Consider the following 18639-nt stretch of genomic DNA (forward strand, 5'->3'; position numbering starts at 1 on the left):
CATTCTGTTGATATGATATATCACAGTGATTGATTTGTGTGTGTTGAATCATCCTTACATCCCTGAGATAAATCCCACTTGGTCATAATGAATCATCTTTTTAATGTATTCTTGAATTCAGTTTACTAGTATTTTGTTGAGGATTTTTGTATCAATATTTATCAGAGATACTGGCCTGCAGTTTTACTTATTTATTTATTTTTTATTATACTTTAAGTTCTGGGATACATTTGCAGAATGTGCATGTTTGTTACATAGGTATACATGTGCCATAGTGGTTTGCTGCACATATCAACCTGTAATCTACATTAGGTATTTATCCTAATACTATGCCTCCCCTAGCCCCCCACCCCCCCACAGACCCCGGTGTGTGATGTTCCCCTCCCTGTGTCCATGTGGTCTCATTGTTCAACTCCCACTTATGAGTGAGAACTTGCAGTGTTTGGTTTTCTATTCCTGTGTTAGTTTGCTGAGAATGATGGTTTCCAACTTCATCCATGTGCCTGCAAAGGACATGAACTCATCCTTTTTTATGGCTGCATACTATTCCATGGTGTATATGTGCCACATTTTCTTTATCTGATCTATCATTGATGGGCATTTGGGTTGGTTCCAAGTCTTTGCTATTGTGGATAGTGCTGCAATAAACATATGTGTGCATGTGTCTTTATAGTAGAATGATTTATAATCTTTTGGGTATATACCCAGTAATGAGATTGCCGGGTCAAATGGTATTTCTGGTTCTAGATCCTTGAGAAATTGCCACACTGTCTTTCACAATGATTGAACTAATTTACACTCCCACCAACAGTGTAAAAGCTTTCCTATTTCTCCACATCCTCTCCAGCATCTGTTGTTTCCTGACTTTTTAATGATCGTCATTCTAACTGGCATGAGATGGTATCTCTTTGTTGTTTGGATTTGCATTTCTCTAATGAACATATGAGTTTTTTTTTTTCATATGTGTGTTGGCCACATAAGTGTCTTCTTTTGAGAAGTCTTTGTTCATGTCGTTTGCCCACATTTTGATGGGGTTGTCTGTTTTTTTCTTGTAAATTTGTTTAAGTTCCTTGTAGATTCTGGATATTAGCCCTTTGTCAGATGGGTAGATGGCAACACTTTTTTCCTGTCCTATAGGTTGCCTGTCCACTCTGATGATAATTTCTTTTGCTGTGCAGAGCTCTTTAGTTTAATTATATCCATTTGTCAATTTTGGCTTTTGTGGTCATTGCTTTTGGTGTTTTAGTCATGAAGTCTTTGCCCATGTCTATTTCCTGAATGGTATTGCCTAGGTTTTCTTCTAGGGTTTTTATGGTTTTAGGTCTTAAATTTAAGTCTGTAATCCATCTTGAGTTATTTTTTGTATAAGGTGTAAGAAAGGAGTCCAGTTTCAGTTTTCTGCATGTGGGTAGCCAGTTTTACCAACACCATTTATTAAATAGGGAATCCTTTCCCCATTTCTTGTTTTTGTCAGGTTTGTCAAGGATCCGATGGTTGTAGATGTATGGTGTTATTTCTGAGGACTCTATTATGTTCCATTGTCTATCTCTTTGTTTTGATACCAGTACTATGCTGTTTTGGTTACTGTAGCCTTGTAGTATAGTTTGAAGTCAGGTAGTGTGATGCCTCCAGCTTTGTTCTTTTTGCTTAGGATTGCCTAGGACATACTGGCTCTTTTTTGGTTCCATATGAAATTTAAAGTAGTTTTTTCTAGTTCTCTAAAGAAGGTCAATGGTAGCTTGATGGGGATAGCATTGAATCTATAAATTACTTTGGGCAGTATGGCCATTTTCATGATATTGATTATTCCTATCCATGAGCATGGAATATTCTTCCATTTATTTGTGTCTTCTCTTATTTGCTTGAGCAGTGGTTTGTAGTTCTCCTTGAAGACGTCCTTAACATCCCTTGTAAGTTGGATTCCTAGGTATTTTATTCTCTTTGTAGCAATCGTGAATGGAAGTTGACTCATGATTTGGTTCTCTGTTTGTCTGTTATTGATGTGTAGGAATATTTGTGATTTTTGCACATTGATTTTGTACCCTGAGACTTTGCTGAAGTTGCTTATTAGATTGAGATTTTGGGCTGAGACAATGGGGTTTTCTAAATACACAATCATGTCATCTGCAAACAGGGACAATTTGACTTCCTCTCTTCCTATTTGAATACACTTTATTTCTTTCTCTTGCTGATTTCCCTGGCCAGGACTTCCAATACTATGTTGGATAGGAGTGGTGAGAGAGGGCATCCTTGTCTTGTGCTGGTTTTCAAAGGGAATGCTTCCAGCTTTTACCCATTCAGTATGATATTGGCTGTAGGTTTGTCATAAATAGCTCTTATTATTTTGAGACACGTTCCATCAATACCTAGTTTACTGAGAGTTTTTAGCATGAAGGGCTGTTGAATTTTGTTGAAGGCCTTTTCTGCATCTATTGAGATAATTGTGTGGTTTCTTTCATTGGTTCTGTTTATGTGATGGATTACATTGATTGATTTGTGTATGTTGAACCAGTCTTGCATTCCAGGGATGAAGCTGACTTGATCGTAGTGGATAAGCTTTTTGATGTCCTGCTGGATTCAGTTTGCCAGTATTTTATTGAGTATTTTTGCATCGATATTCATCAGGGATATTGGCCTGAAATTTTCTTTTATTCTTGTGTCTCTGTCAGATTTTGATATAAGGATGATGCTGTTCTCATAAAATGAGTTAGTGAGGAGTCCCTCTTTTTCTATTGTTTGGAATAGTTTCAGAAGGAATAGTACCAGCTCCTCTGTTTACCTCTGTTAGAATTCAGCTGTGAATCCATTTGGTCCTGGGCTTTTTTTTTAGTTGGCAGGCTATTAATTACTGCCTCAATTTCAGAACTCAGTATGGGTCTATTCAGGGATTTGACATTTTCCTGGTTTAGTCTTGGGAGGGTGTATGTGTCCAGGAATTTATCTATTTCTTCTAGATTTTCTAGCTTATTTGCGTAGAGGTGTTTATAGTATTCTCAGATGGTAGTTTGTATTTCTGTGGGATCAGTGGTGATATCCCCTTTATTGTGTCTATTTGATTATTCTCTCTTTTCTTCTTTATTAGTCTGGCTAGCGGTCTGTCTATTTAGTTAATCTTTCCAAAGCATCAGCTCCTGGATTCACGGATATTTTGAAGGGTTTTTTGTGTCTCTATCTCTTTCAGTTCTACTCTGATTTAGTTATTTCTTGTCTTCTGCTAGCTTTTGAATTTGTTCTTGCTTCTCTAGTTCTTTTAATTGTGATGTTAGGGTGTTGATTTTAGATATTTCCCTATAGCATTTAGTGGTATAAATTTCCCTCTAAATACTGCTTTAGCTGTGTCCCAGAGATTCTAGTACATTGTGTCTTTGTTCTCATTGGTTTCAAAGAACTTATTTATTTCTGCCTTAATTTCGTTATTTACCCAGTAGTTATTGAGGAGCAGGTTTTTCATTTTCCATGTAGTTGTGTGGTTTTGAGTGAGTTTCTTAATCCTGAGTTTTAATTTGATTTCACTGTGGTCTGAGAGACTGTTTGTTAATATTTCTGTTCTTTTGCATTTGCTGAGGAGTGTTTTACTTCCAATTATGTGGTCAATTTTAGAATAAGTGCAATGTGATGCTGAGAAGAATGTGTATTCTGTTGATTTGGGGTGGAGGGTTCTGTAGATGTCTATTAGGTCCACTTGGTCCAGAGCTGAGTTCAAGTCCTGAATATCCTTGTTAATTTTCTGTCTCGTTAATCTCTCTAATATTGACATTGGGGTGTTAAAGTCTCCCACTATTATTGTGTGGGAGTCTAAGTCTCTTTGTAGGTCTCTAAGAACTTGCTTTATGAATCCAGGTGCTCCTGTATTGGGTGCATATATATTTAGAAGAGTTAACTCTTTTGTTGCATTGATCCCTTTACCATTATGTAATGCCCTTCTTTGTCTTTTTTGATCTTTGTTGGTTTAAAGTTTGTTTTATCAGAGACTAGGATTGCAACCCCTCCTTTTTATGCTTTCCATTTGCTAGGTAAATATTCCTCTATCCCTTTATTTTGAGCCTAAGTGTGTCTTTGCACATTAAATTGGTCTCCTGAATACAGCACACTGATGGGTCTTGACTGTTTATCCAATTTGCTCTTCTGTGTCTTTTAATTGGAGCATTTAGCCAATTTATATTTAAGGTTAATATTGTGATGTGTGAAATTGATCCTGTTCTTACGATGCTAGCTGGTTATTTGGCCCATTAATTGATATAGTTTCTTTATGGGGTCGATGGTCTTTACAATTTGGTGTGTTTTTGCAGTGGCTGGTACTGATTTTTCCTTTCCTATTTAGTGCTTCCTCCTTGTAAGGCAGGCCTGGTGGTGACAAAATCTCTCGCCATTTTCTTGTCTGTAAAATATTTTATTTCTCCTTTGCTTATGAAACTTAGTTTGGCTGGATATGAAATTCTGGGTTGAAAACTCTTTTCTTTAAGAATGTTGAATATTAGTCCCCACTTTCTCCTGGCTTGTAGGGTTTCCACAGAGAGATCTGTTATTAGTCTGATGGGGTTCCCTTTGTGAGTAACCCGACCTTTCTCTCTGGCTGCCCTTAACATTTTTTTCTTTATTTCAGCCTTGGTGAATCTGATGATTATGTGTCTTGGGGTTGCTCTTCTCGAGGAGTATCATTGTGGTGTTCTCTGTATTTCCTGAATTTGAATGTTAGCCTGCCTTGCTAGGTTGGGGAAGTTCTTCATAATATCCTGAAGAGTGTTTCCGAACTTGGTTGCATCCTCTGTCACTTTCGGGTACACCAATCAAACATAGGTTTGGTCTTTTCACATAGTCGCATATTTCTTGGAGGCTTTGTTCTTTCCTTTTCATTTCGTTTCCTCTAATCTTGTGTTCATGGTTTATTTCATTAAATTGATCTTCAATCTCTGATATCCTTTCTTCCATTTGATCGATTCGGTTCTTGATATTGTGTACGCTTCACCAAGTTCTTGTGCTGTGTTTTTCAGCTCCATCAAGTCATTTATGTTCTTCTGTAAACTGGTTATTCCAGTTAGCATTCCTCTGACCTTTTTTCAAGGTTCTTAGCTTCCTTGCATTGGGTTAGCACATGATCCTTTAGCTCAGAGAAGTTTGTTATTACCCACCCTCTGAAGCCTACTTCTGTCAATTTGTCAAACTCATGCTCCATCCAGTTTTGTTCCCTTGCTGATGAGGAGTTGTGATCCTTTGGAGAAGAGGCATTCTGCTTTTTGGAATTTTCAGGATTTTGCACTGGTTTTTCCCTCATCTTCATAGATTTATCTACCTTTGGTCTTTTATGTTGGTGACCTTCAGATGGAGTTTTTGTGTGGACGTCCATTTTGTTGATGTTGATGCTATTTCTTTCTGTTTGTTAGTTTTCCTTTTAACAGTCAGGCCCATCTGCTGCAGGTCTGCTGGAGTTTGCTGGAGGTCCACTCCAGATCCTGTTTGCCTGAGTATCACCAGCGAAGGCTGCAGAACAGTAAAGATTGCTGCCTGCTCCTTCCTCTGGAAGCTTTGTCCCATAGGAGCACCTACTAGTTCTAGCCAGAGCTCTCCCGTATGAGGTGTCTGTTGACCCCTGCTGGGAGGTGTCTCCCAATCAGGAGGCACAGGGGTCAGGGACCCACTTGAGGAGGCAGTCTGTTCCTTAGCAGAGCTCAAGTGCTGTGCTGGGAGATCCACTGCTCTCTTCCAAGCCGGCAGGCAGGAATGTTTAAGTCTGCTGAAGCTGCTCCCACAGCCACCCCTTCCCCCGGGTGCTCTGACCCAGGGAGGTGAGAGTTTTATCTGTAAGCCCCTGGCTGGGGCTGCTGCCTTTCTTTCAGAGATGCCCTGCCCAGAGAGGAGGAATCTAGAGAGGCAGTCTGGCTACAGCAACTTTGACCCATTTTGAACTTCCCAGTGGCTTTGTTTATACTGTGAAAGAAAACCACCTACTCAAGCCTCAGTAATGGTGGATGCCCCTCTCCCCACCAAGCTCGAGCGTCCCAGGTCAATATCAGACTACTGTGCTGGCAGCAAGAATTTCAAGTCAATGGATCTTAGCTTGATGGGCTCTGTGGGGGTGGAATCCACTGAACTAGACCACTTGGCTCCCTGGCTTCAGCCTCCTTTCCAGGGGAGTGAACAGTTCTGTCTCACTGGTGTTCAGGCACCATGGGGTATGAAAAAAATTCCTGCAGCTAGCTTGTCTCCCCAAATGGCTGCCCAGTTTTGTGCTTGAAACCCAGGGCCTTGGTGGTGTAGGCACCTGAGGGAATCTCCTGGTCTGTGGGTTTCGAAGACTGTGGGAAAACTGTAGTATCTTGGCTGGATAGCTATGTCCCACAAGGCACAGTCCCTCATGACTTCCCTTGGCTAGGGAAGGGAGTTCCCTGACCGCTTGCACTTCCCAGGTGAGGCAACACCCCACCCTGCTTCTGCTTGCCCTCCGTGGGCTGCACCCACTGTCTAACCAGTCCCAATGAGATGAGCTGGGTACCTCAGTTGGAAATGCAGAAATCACCCGCCTTCTGCATTGATCTCACTGGGAGTTGCAGACCAGAGCTGTTATTCGGCCATCTTGCCTAGGTCATCTACCGTTTTCTTTTTTTGATGTGTCTTTGTCTGGTTTTGAGATCTGGGTAATACTGGCCTTATGGAATGAGTTTGGAAGTATTCCCTGGTCCTCTGTTTTTTGGAGCAGTTTGAGTAGGATTGATATGATTTCTCCTTCAAATGTTTGGCAGCATTCAGCAGTGAAGCCTTGGGGTCCTGGGCTTTTCTTTTCTGGGAGACTTTTTATTAAGGCTTCAATTTCATTACTTGTTATTGGTCTGTTCAAGTTGTCAATCTTGGTTTGTGGTTCAATCTTGGTAGGTTGTACGTGTCTAGGAATTTATTTATTTTTTCTAGATTTTCCAATTTATTGGCACATAGTTGCTCATAGTCAGATTTGTCAATTTTGTTTATCTTTTCGGAAAACCAAGTTTTTGTTTCAATGATCTTTTATATTGTATTGAAATGAATTTCAAATTTATGTCCACTCTGATCTTTATTATTCCTTTTCTTCTACTAATTTGGGGTTCAGTTTGCTGTTGCTTTCCTAGTTTATTAAGACACATCATTACGTTACTTATTTGAAATTTTTCTTCTTTTTTGATGTAGGCATTTATAGCTATAAATTTTTCTCTTAGTACTGCTTTCACTGTATCCCATAGATTTTGATATGTTGTGTTTTCATTATCATTTATTTCAAGGAATTTTCCAAATTCGTTTTTAATTTCTTCATTGACTCACTGGTCAATTCAAGAGCATACTGTTTAATTTTCACGTGTTTGTGTCGTTTCCAAAATTCCTTTGTTATTTTATTCCATTGTGGTCAGAGAAGATGGTTAATATTATTTCAGTTTCTTTGAATGTCTTAAGACTTGTTGTGTGACCTGACATATGACCTCTCCTTGAGAATGATCCGTGTGCTGAGGAGAAAAATGTCTATTCTGCAGCCATTGGGTGAAATGTTCTGCAGGTATCTATTAGGTCCACTTGTTCTGTAGTGCAGATTATGTCTGGTGTTTCTTTGTTGATTTTCTGTCAGGGCAGTCTGTCCAGTGCTGAAAGTGGCGGTATTGAAGTCTCCAGCAATTATTGTGGTACGGTCTATCTCTCTCTTTAGCTCCAGTAATGATTACTTTATTTATATGGGTGCTTTAATGCATATATATTTACAATCATTGTATCCTCTCGCTGAATTGACCCCTTTAATACAATATAATGACCTTCTTTTTCTCATAGTTTTTGTTTGGAAATCTGTTTTGTCTGATATAAGTATCTTGCTCTTTTTTGGTTTCCATTGGCACGGAGTATCTTTTTTTATCCATTTATTTTCAGTCTGTGTGTATATAGGTGAAGTGTGTTTCTTACAGGCAAAGATCATTGAGATTTGTTTTTTCATTCATTCAGCCACTCTATGTCTTTTGATTGGAGAAGTTAGTCCATTTACATTCAGTGTTATTACTGATAAGTAGAGACTTATTACTGCCATTTTGTTATTTGTTTTCTGGTTGTTTTGTGGTCTTCTCTTCCTTCTTTCCTCCCATTCCAGGTTTTCATTTAGTGAAGGTGATTTTTATCTAATAGTATGCTTTGATTTCTTACTTTTTATTTGTTATGGATCTGTTGTATGTTTTTTTGGTTTGAGGTTACCATGAGGCTTGCAAATACTATCTTATAACCCACTATTTTAAACTGATGACAACTTAACACTGATTGCATAAACCAACAAACATGTAAAGAGAAAACTGATAAAAACTCTGTCTCAACTTCATCCTCCCATTTTTAAACTTTTTGTCGTTTTTTTGTGTTTTTATACTATGTCTTGTAAAGTTGTAGTTATTATTCTTTATTGGTTTTTAATTTAATCTTTCCACTTAATTCAAGAGAAGTTGACACACCACCATTACAGTGTTATATTAGCCTGTGTTTTTCTGTGTACGTACTATTACCAGTGAGTTTTGTATTCAGATGGTTTCTTCTTGCTCAGTAACATTCTTTTTTTTCTGATTGAATGACTCCCTTTGACATTTCTTATAGGACAGGTCTGGTGTTGATGGAATCCATTAGCTTTTGTTTGTCTAGGAAAGTCTATTTCTCCTTCATGCTTAAAGCATATTTTTGCTGGATATACCATTCTAGGGTAAAAGTTGTTTTTTCCTTCAGCACTTTAAATATGTCATGCCTCTCTCTCCTGGCCTGTATGGTTTCCACTGAGAAGTCTGCTGCCAGATGTATTGGAGCTCCATGGTATGTTATTTGTTTCTTTTCTTTCACCACTTTTACGATCATTTTTTAATCTTTGACGTTTGAGGGTTTGATTATTAAATACCTCGAGGTAGTCTTTTTAGGTTAAATCTGCTTGGTGTTCTATAACCTTCTTGTATGTGAATCTTGATATCTTTCTGTAGGTTTGGGGAGTTCTCTGATATTATCCCTTTCAATAAACTTTCTAACCCTTTCTCTTTCTCTGCTTCCTCTTTAAGGCCAATAACTCTTAGATTTTCCCTTTTAAGGCTGTTTTCCATCTTGTAGGTGTGCTTCATTGTTTTTTATTCTTTCTTCTTTTGTCTCCTCTGACTGTATATTGTCAAACAGCCTGTCTTCAAGCTCACTAATTCTTTCTTCCGCTTGATCAGTTTTGCTATCAGAGGACTCTGATACATTCTTCAGCATATCAGTTGTATTTCTCAGCTCTAGAATTTCTGCTTGAGCCTTTTTAATTATTTCAATCTGTGAAATTTTTCTGACAGAATTCTGAATTCCTTTTTTGTGTTATCTTGAATTTCTTTGGGTTTCCTCAAAACACCTATTTTGAATTCTCCATTTGAAAGGTCATATTTCCCTGTTTCTCAAGGACTGGCCCCGTGCTCATTTGGTGAGATCATGTTTTTGTGGTGGTGTTGTTACTTGTAGATGTTCACTGGTGTTTGGGCATTGAAGAGTTAGATATTTGTCGTAGTCTTCACAGTCTGGGCTTGTTTGTGCCTGTCCTTGGGAAGGCTTTCCAAGTATTTGAAGGGATTTGGGCCCCAAGCCCAATAACACTGTGGTTTTTGTAGAGGTACCGTACGCCTTGGTGGTCTTACATAAGATCTGAAAGAATTCTCTGGATTACCAAGCAGAGACTCTTATTCTTTTCCCTTAATTTCTTCCAAACAAATGGAGTCTCTTTCTCTTTCTTTGCTGGGCCATCTGGAACTGGGGGTGTGGTGATACAGGCACCCCTGTGGCTGTCACCACTGGAACTGTGCTGGGTCAGACATGAGCTACTGGGCCTCACCCAAGGCCCTTCCCTTTGGAGTGATGAGTTTCCCCCAGGCCCAGGGTGTGTCCAAGGATGCTGTGTGGAAGCCAGGGATTGAAGTCAAAGACATTAGCAACTTACCTCCTCTTCTGCTCTACTGTGGCTAAACTGGCATTCAAACCATAATAGAGTCCTTCCCACTCTTCCCAGTAATTTCCATAGGCAAATGAGCCCTTCCCTGTGGCCACCAACACTAGTCCATGGGGGTTTCTGCTAGGCTTTCACCAATGTTTACTTAAAGGCCAAGGGCTGTCTTCCATCAGCTTGTGTTAAATGCTGCCCGGCCTGTGACTCATCCTTCAGCACAGTAGGCCAGGTCCAGAAATCTGTCTAAGATCCTAGTCCTGCACTCAAGGACCCCAAGAGCCTGCTAATTGCCTTACCCTACTGTGGCTAAGCTGGTACATAGGGTGCAAGACAAAATCCTGTCTCTTTTTCCCTTTGCTTTTCTCAAACAGAAGGAGTCTTTCACTGTAGCCACCACAGCTGGGAATGTACTGGGCCACTCCTGAAGGCCAGCATGTCTCAGAGCCCAAGGCCCACAGCATACTCACTGGATATTGTTGTTGGTTTTTCAGGGCCCAAGGGCTCTTTGGTCTACAGGTGATGAATTCTGCCAGTACTGGATCCTTCCCTTCAAAGCAGCAGGTTCCCTTTTGACCCAGGGTGTGTCTAGAAATGTTATTCAGGAGCTAGGGCCTCAAATGGGGGTCTCACGTCTCTGCTTGGTGCACTGTTGCACTGTGGCTGAGTTGGTATCCAAGATGCAAAACAAAGTCCTCTTTACTCTTCACTCTTCTCTCTTGATGCAGAAGGAAAGAGTCACCTTCCTTGTTATGATCTGCGCTGCCTGGGCTTGGGGAAGGGATGGTGCTCACGCTCCCTTAGCCATGCCAGCTGTTGTCTCCCTAGTTCACATTCCTCCCTAGTTCACTGGCTGTAAGCCCAGCCTAGCACTAGGCATAGCCTAGGAATTGCAGTCATTGTGTCCTAGACAGCCTTTGAAGTTTGCCTAGGACCCCAGAGCACTTCAGCCCATGGTGGTAAGTAAGGCTTGCCAAGAAACTCTTGTTCCTTGAGGATGTGCGATTCCCTTCTGGTTAGGGCTGGTCCAAATGCTCCTGCTGTGACAAGGAAGTACTGAGTTCAATGTAAAGTCTCCCAGTCACTGAGCTTTCCCTTCCTGGAGTGCACAGATTCTATTTCCACACTGCACGGAGATCGGGGAGGGGTGGCATTCACTATTCAAGACTGTATCGCTTGTCCTCCTCAGTGTCTCTTTCCACAATATTAAGTTAAAACCAGGTACAGTGATTGCTATTGCTCATCTGATTTTTGCTTCTTGTAACTATGTTTTTCTGTGTGTGGATAGTTGTTAAAATTTGATGTTCCAGCGATGCGGAGGGGACGAATAGCATAGGCTTCTATTTTGCCGTCTTGCTCTGCACTCCTTTGTAAACTGATTTTATATTACAACAAAAATTAAGACACTTCTGTAATTTATTGTAATGTGTTTTAAATCTGTATTGAAACAATTTGTAAATTTTCCTATTGGCATTCCTTAAGGAATGTATTCAGTTTTCAGAATGCTAATCAGAGAAAAATCATATGCTAGTTATGGAAACATTTTTGTTATTCTTCCTGTATGAATATAGAAAATAATGACTCAAAAAATATTTTCAAAAGACCATAATATAAACTAGTTTTTAAAAATAAAATCCCTAGAGTGGAGCTATGCCAAAGCTTGAATGTAGGCAGTTTTCCAAGGAATGTATCCCCTTTGCTTTTAAAAACTTTAGAGACTAGTGTTTAAGTAGAAAACAAATAAGGCATATGAGAATAAATGAAAGTACATAATAGTGGAGATAACTTCAGTATATTACAAATACATATTTTAAAATAACAGAAAGGAAGTCTTTATTCTGTTTATTACCTTTCATTTCAACATTCAGATAATAGAGTTACCATATTAAATACTTAGAATCTATTTTCTACCCAAGTGATTCTTAAATTAATCCAAGTCTTTTCATTCATTCATTCATTCATTCATTCTTCCATCCATGTCTCTCCACCAGTTAATTAATAAGCAACATCTATGTACCAGACAATGGGAACACTACAGTGAGTAAAATGAAGAGCTTAAATTAAGCTTAAGCTTTTTCAAGTGCTTAGGTATCATCTTTAACTCTACCAACCTAGGCTAACTTATCATTATCTTTGACCTAGACTGTCATAATAGCCTCCTACCTAACCCACTCTCTTCCATTTTGCCCACTCCAGAGTCCCATCTTTGTTTTAGAGCATTTAAGGAAGTGCCCCATGGGTGCCTGAATCTGGATTTTTCTCTGATATGTACACTGACCTTACATGAATTCTCCCTATGTCTCCAAATCTGAAATAACTCTTTTTTTTTTTTTTTAGATGGAGTCTTGCTGTGTCACCCAGACTGGAGTGCAGTGGAGCGATCTCAGCTCACTGCAACCTCTGCCTCCCGGGTTCAAGCAATTCTCCTGTCTCAGCCTCCCAAGTAGCTGGGATTACAGGCACACGCCACCACACTTGGCTAATTTTTTTGTGTTTTTAATAGAGACGGGTTTCGCCATGTTGGCCAGGCTAGTCTCGAACTACTGACCTCCAATGATCCGCCTGCCTCTGCCTCCCAGAGTGCTGGGGTTACAGGCATGAGCCACTGCGCCTGGCCTTCCTGAAGTAACTCTTATATCTGCTTTGTTTTTTACTCAGTGACAGCTACATTGAAAAAAGTAATGACTTTCTTATAGATTACAGTAGTCAAAGTAGTTAATCAATAAAAAAATTTAGCAAAAATGTAATTGAAAGCTGTCACTTTACAAATTAAGACATTGATGTTAACAATATGACTAGTTTATGGTAAAATTGGATCAAGATCAAGATCAAGATGGCTTGATCTGTTCATTGTTATTATCAGTAAAACAAACAAAAATTGCTTTACTTAGGCTCTTCGGATTGCTTAGAAAGGGGATTTAGGATATTTCAAGAAACAGTGATTATTTCAATCCTCTCTGCAGCAATAAGGAAACAGGGATCCCATGGAATCTAAAGCCAGGTACTGTAATATGACTTGGTCTGACATACACACTGATTCAAAGCAGCTGTATCTTAGCAGCATTAGTTTGTGAATCTTTTATTGTACTTTTCTACCAGTACTTATCTACTTTCTCTGCATCTGCTTTTTTGTGTTATCTTGTCCTCTGACAACTGTCTTAACATAATTTCTATTTCTAATTTTTATGTATACTTTGGCTTTCTTGGAGCATCTCAGCGACCCTACTCTTCCTCTTAGCCTTTCTTTGTGAATCTGTCTAGCTCCCTCCTACCCCCACTGTTAAGTACTTGCATTTTTCTATTGTTGTTTTAATAAACTTTATTTTTTTAAAAAAGAGATTTTTATTGGCCCAGCTTGTCCTTTTTTTTTTTTTTTTTTTTTTTTTTTTTTAAAGAGGGTGCTATGTTGCCCGCACTGGACTTGAGCTCCTGGGCTCAAGCAACCCTCCCACCTCAGCGTCTTAAGTAACTGGACTACAGGAATGCCATTTGCCTGGCCCAGCTTGTTTTTATTTAAATAAAACTTTATTGACATGGATGAATGAATGAATGAATTTATTTAAATAAATCTTTATTCCAAGTCATTTTGTAAGCTACTGGCCTGACTTATATTGTCCTCCCTTAGATTAAGTGTCAAGTCCTGTGGCTGAGGTGGAGAAGGAGTGAGTTCATAAAAAACAGATCATGACTGCACGGTGCTGCCACCTTGTCAGGGTCTCTGAATGAAGAAGAACCCCTTTAAAGAGAAGTGTACATACAGAAGATACCATGATTAACATATACACATAGTTCACTATTATGGAGTGATTTGGGGAAAATAAGCTAAAATAAAATTGTGCCACCATTGCATTTTGTTTCATTATAGGCTAGTGAGGAAACTAACTCTGATCTGAAAAACAGGTGTTGGCCAAAGAAAATCAAGCTTGTAGCTAGACAGCTAGATTCAAGGGTTCACAGAATTTAAAATAAGTAAATAAATAAACACATACTTTTTTAAAAAATAGGAAAAGGAAATAGGCTCATGGCAGAGAGTCTCTGTAACCTATGAGCCTCCTACCCTGGCTCTTTATTTGTCATCCTCCAGGAAACTTCCAGCTCACACTCTCCTAGAGCTGCTGCCTCATCCCAGGGAGCCACCACCACTGTCTAGCACTGAGGATGTTTCTTATCTCCTGTTGTAAAAAGTGAAAAAACTAAGCTTTGTAGATATTTTACTTGTGGAATTTTGTGTAAACATTTAGACAACTGAGCACGATATGTATTATATTATGTAATTAGCCTAATCTTGAACTCTCTTTAAAAATGTAAAAACAGTTAAACTGTTTTAAGTTTAACATCACAAAAGCTGTTGAAATCATTCCTTTAGTTTTCAAATAGGCACCTCTTCTAAATGATGTTTTTTAACCAAAGTGTCATTCCCTTCTCTCATCCATTAATCCAAACTCATCTCTTCTGATAAACCCTCAGTGATTAATACTGAATAATTCTTTCACTGCATTGGGCTATATTCTGAAACCCAGGAAATTTGTCTTTAGTTTGCAGTATATTAATTGGAAATTTTTGATATTCGTAAACTATGATTTATTTCAGGCTTTTGAGTTATATTTTAAGTCCTTAAGAAAAGGAATTTCTTTTGTATGCACCAAAATCCTGTGGTAAACAGTAGATCAAATCACTGATTTTTATGTAGAACTGTACAAATAAGCTCCAAAATCTTTCTTTATTTCATTCTTCCTGTCCTTTCTTTTAGTTTCCTTTATTTTGTCCCTATATCTTTCTTGAAGAAAGATATTGTCTATTTTATAGCTTTGGGTGTTAACTTATAGAGAGTAAGATTTTCTTTTGCTTCTATTATTTGGAAAATATTCTTTATTACTAATTCCCTAGACAACTTTATAGAACCCCTTTTGATGAACCTGTGAGTAGCCTCATGATTCTTTGAGTTAGGTCATTCTTGGGGTGTTATGACAATGATTTGGGTTAGAGGAACTGCCTGGATATGATCCAGTTTTTCAATAATTACAAACAGATTATGTCTGAGACCATTTGTCTTAGCATTATTCAACTAAAACTAACTTTTTAAAAGCTTCAGCAAACTTAACATATCCATTGCTAGATATGAACCTTTTATAAAAGATACTGTGCTTTACTCTCTATTCAGTACTATGCTACCATTTTAGTTGATAGTAACAAGTCATTCAAATAACATGCAAGAAGGCCGGGCACGGTGGCTCATGCCTGTAATCCCAGCATTTTGGGAGGCCGAGGTGGGCGAATCACGAGGTCAGGAGATCGAGACTATTCTGGCTAACACGGTGAAACCCTGTCTCTACTAAAAAACACAAAAATTAGCCGGGTGTGGTGACAGGCGCCCGTAGTCCCAGCTACTCAGGAGGCTGAGGCAGGACAATGGCGTGAACCCGGGAGGCAGAGCTTGCAGTGAGCCGAGATCGCGCCACTGCCCTCCAGCCTGGGTGACAGAGCGAGACTCTGTCTCAGAAAAAAAAAAAAAAAAAAGAAAGAAAGAAAAAAAGCATGCAAGATTACATTATTAAAAGAATTTGTTATTTAATAAAAAAGTAATTCTTATTAAATAAAAAAGATTAAGTTTAATAAGAAATAAATTAGTAACAATTAAATTTGTATTGAAGAGGAAACCAAAAGTTGGGATATAGGGCAACTTGCAACCTATGTTTCGTTATTTGGCGCATATGAGTTTACTTTTCATAGAGTGTCTTTGCTTATTCTTTTGCAGGGTCTCAAAGGACATCCTGGACTCCCAGGACTTCGAGGTGAACAAGTAGGTACTTCCTTTATACTACTTATATCATGTGTGAAAAAGACACATATTAGAGAACACCATTGAGAGATTATTTGCCCCCACTTTTTCAATTTTTCTTCGCAGTGATTTTTTACTCTGTTTAGTGCAGGACAACCTTTTAATTGATTAGCTGTAGACCTTTTTATTTAAAAAACTATACCAGATATTATTTCACTGTTATTCATTTTTTGCTTTTGCCCCATATGTTTCAGACTAGTAGCTCTTAAACTTCTGCAGTTCACAGACCTCTTTGAGAATCTCATAAATATTTTGAATCCTTTCCCAGAAAATATCCATATCCATACACACACACACACACACACACACAGACTTGACTTTTTTGTACAATTTCAGGAGCTTACCAGTTCACTAAAGCCCAATCCATAGCTGATTGTTCCCTGACCTTTTCCTGAGGAAATGCAAATAAATTTCAATAACAGTCCGAATTAGAATAGTACATATATCATTGTCCATAGTACACATACACAATATTTAAAAGTCAAAATAGTTTTGGAACTATTTAGTTTTTGATCATGTAACTGCTTCTCTCTCATCAGAAAATAATATATCATTATATCATAGAAAAAAATAAAGTCATATCTCTTATAGTGTTACTATATTGAAAATATAGTGTGACTATAACAGTGAAAAGGGTAAGATATTAGAAACTGACTATGATGATGGATACTGCTATTAAAGAATCAGCACAGAGACTCAGGAAGCCTTAAAGGGAGATCCAGGAAGAAATGTGATGGATGGTACCTGAAGGAAAGCTATAAATGAAGAAACAAAGCCAATTTTCCCTTTCATTCATGTTAAGTTAGACAGTATACTCTGTTCAGTCCCTGAAGCACAACTTTTCAAGATTACTAATTACTAGACATGGCAAGCAAAGTGATATATGTATCTGTAACACATGTAATATCAGTTTCCTGCAAATCAACATGTACTGAAAAGCATTTGAGCATTTACGAGAGAAAAAGATGAGAAGGGTGAGTGGGATTAGTCCCGGGGGAGAAAAAAATTTGTAGGATACTGCTTTGGCAGAAACGTGGATTCCAACAGAGGAAACCTGATACTTCACAAGTGGAAAATTGGCCATGAGTCATTACTGACCAGTTCACTCACAAAACTGCTCCATAAACTAGTTGTGGTGGTATATATATTATCTCTAAGGGTCATATACTTTTTAGAACAGTCTAAAACCAATTTTAAAGGTTGGAAAATGTATATTCTAGTCAGTTCTTGCTTTCTATTCTATTTGTTTCCAGAAAGAAAAAAAAAGAGGCAAAAGTTGTGTTAACTTTGAGAAACAGCTGAAATAATTTTGCATTTTAATTGCGAAGTGGGCTTCATCCCTGGGATGCAAGGCTGGTTCAACATATGCAAATCGATAAACGTAATCCAGCATATAAACAGAATCAAAGATAAAAACCACATGATTATCTCAATAGATGCAGAAAAGGCCTTTGACAAAATTCAACAGCCCTTCATGCTAAAAATTCAATAAATTCGGTATTGATGGAATATATCTCAAAATAATGAGCTATTTATGACAAACCCACAGCCAATATCATACTGAATGGGCAAAAACAGGAAACATTCCCCATAAAAACTGGCAAAAGACAGGGGTGCCCCGTCTCACCACTGCTATTCAACATAGTGTTGGAAGTTCTGGCCAGGGCAATCAGGCAAGAGAAAGAAATAAAGGGTATTTAATTAGGAAAAGAAGAAGTCAAATTGTCCCTGTTTGCAGATGACATGATTGTATATTTAGAAAACTCCATCGTCTCAGCCCAAAATCTCCTTAAGCTGATAAGCAACTTCAGCAAAGTCTCAGGATACAAAATCAATGTGCAAAAATCACAAGCATTTTTATACATCAATAACAGACAGAGAGCCAAATCATGAATGAAATCATGAATGAACTCCCATTCACAATTGCTTCAAAGAGAATCAAATACCTAGGAATCCAACTTACAAGGGATGTGAAGGACCTCTTCAAGGAGAACTACAAACCACTGCCCAATGAAATAAAAGAGGAAACAAACAAATGGAAGAATATTCCATGCCCATGGATAGGAAGAATCAATATTGTGAAAATGGCCATACTGCCCAAGGTAATTTATAGATTCAATGCCAATCCCATTAAGCTACCAATGAGTTTCTTCACAGAATTGGAAAAAACTACTTTAAAGTTCATATGGAACCAAAAAAGAGCCCGCATTGCCAAGACAATCCTAAGTCCAAAGAACAAAGCTGGAGGCATCACACTACCTGACTTCAAACTGTACTACAAGGCTACAGTAACCAAAACAGCATGGTACTGGTACCAAAGCAGAGATATAGACCAATGGAACAGAACAGAGCCCTCAGAAATAATACCACACATCTACAACCATCTGATCTTTGACAAACCTGACAAAAACAAGAAACGGGGAAAGGATTCCCTATTTAATAAATGGTGCTGGGAAAATTGGCTAGCCATAAGTAGAAAGCTGAAACTAGATCCCTTCCTTACTCCTTATACAAAAATTAATTCAAGATGGATTAGAGACTTAAATGTTAGACCTAAAACCATAAAAACCCTAGAAGAAAACCTAGGCAATACCATTCAGGACATAAGCATGGACAAGGACTTCATGTCTAAAACACCAAAAGCAATGGCAACAAAAGCCAAAATAGACAAATGGGATCTAATTAAACTAAAGAGCTTTTGCACACCAAAATAAACTACCTTCAGAGTGAACAAGCATCCTACAGAATGGGAGAAAATTTTTGCAATCTACTCATCTGACAAAGGGCTAATATCCAGAACCTACAAAGAACTCAAACAAATTTACAAGAAAAAAAAAAAACCCTCAAAAAGTGGGCAAAGGAAATGAAC

The 18639-nt window shown here is 38.3% G+C and overlaps 1 protein-coding gene across 6 annotated transcripts in view; it reads left to right on the plus strand.

Moving 5' to 3' along the window:
- Positions 1 to 18639, plus strand: part of COL24A1 (collagen type XXIV alpha 1 chain) — a 400532-nt gene that overhangs the window by 68303 nt on the left and 313590 nt on the right. For all 6 annotated transcript variants that reach the window (XR_012418180.1, XM_015433402.4, XM_065519318.2 and 3 more), the window contains one exon: positions 15687 to 15731. Coding sequence is in view for 5 of the 6 variants with exons in the window: in XM_015433402.4 (XP_015288888.3) it covers positions 15687 to 15731 (45 nt within the window). In the remaining variant the exon portion in view is untranslated. The remainder of the gene's footprint in view (positions 1 to 15686; positions 15732 to 18639) is intronic.

The sequence above is a fragment of the Macaca fascicularis genome, chromosome 1 (assembly GCF_037993035.2).
Source record: "Macaca fascicularis isolate 582-1 chromosome 1, T2T-MFA8v1.1".
Lineage (NCBI taxonomy): Eukaryota > Metazoa > Chordata > Mammalia > Primates > Cercopithecidae > Macaca > Macaca fascicularis.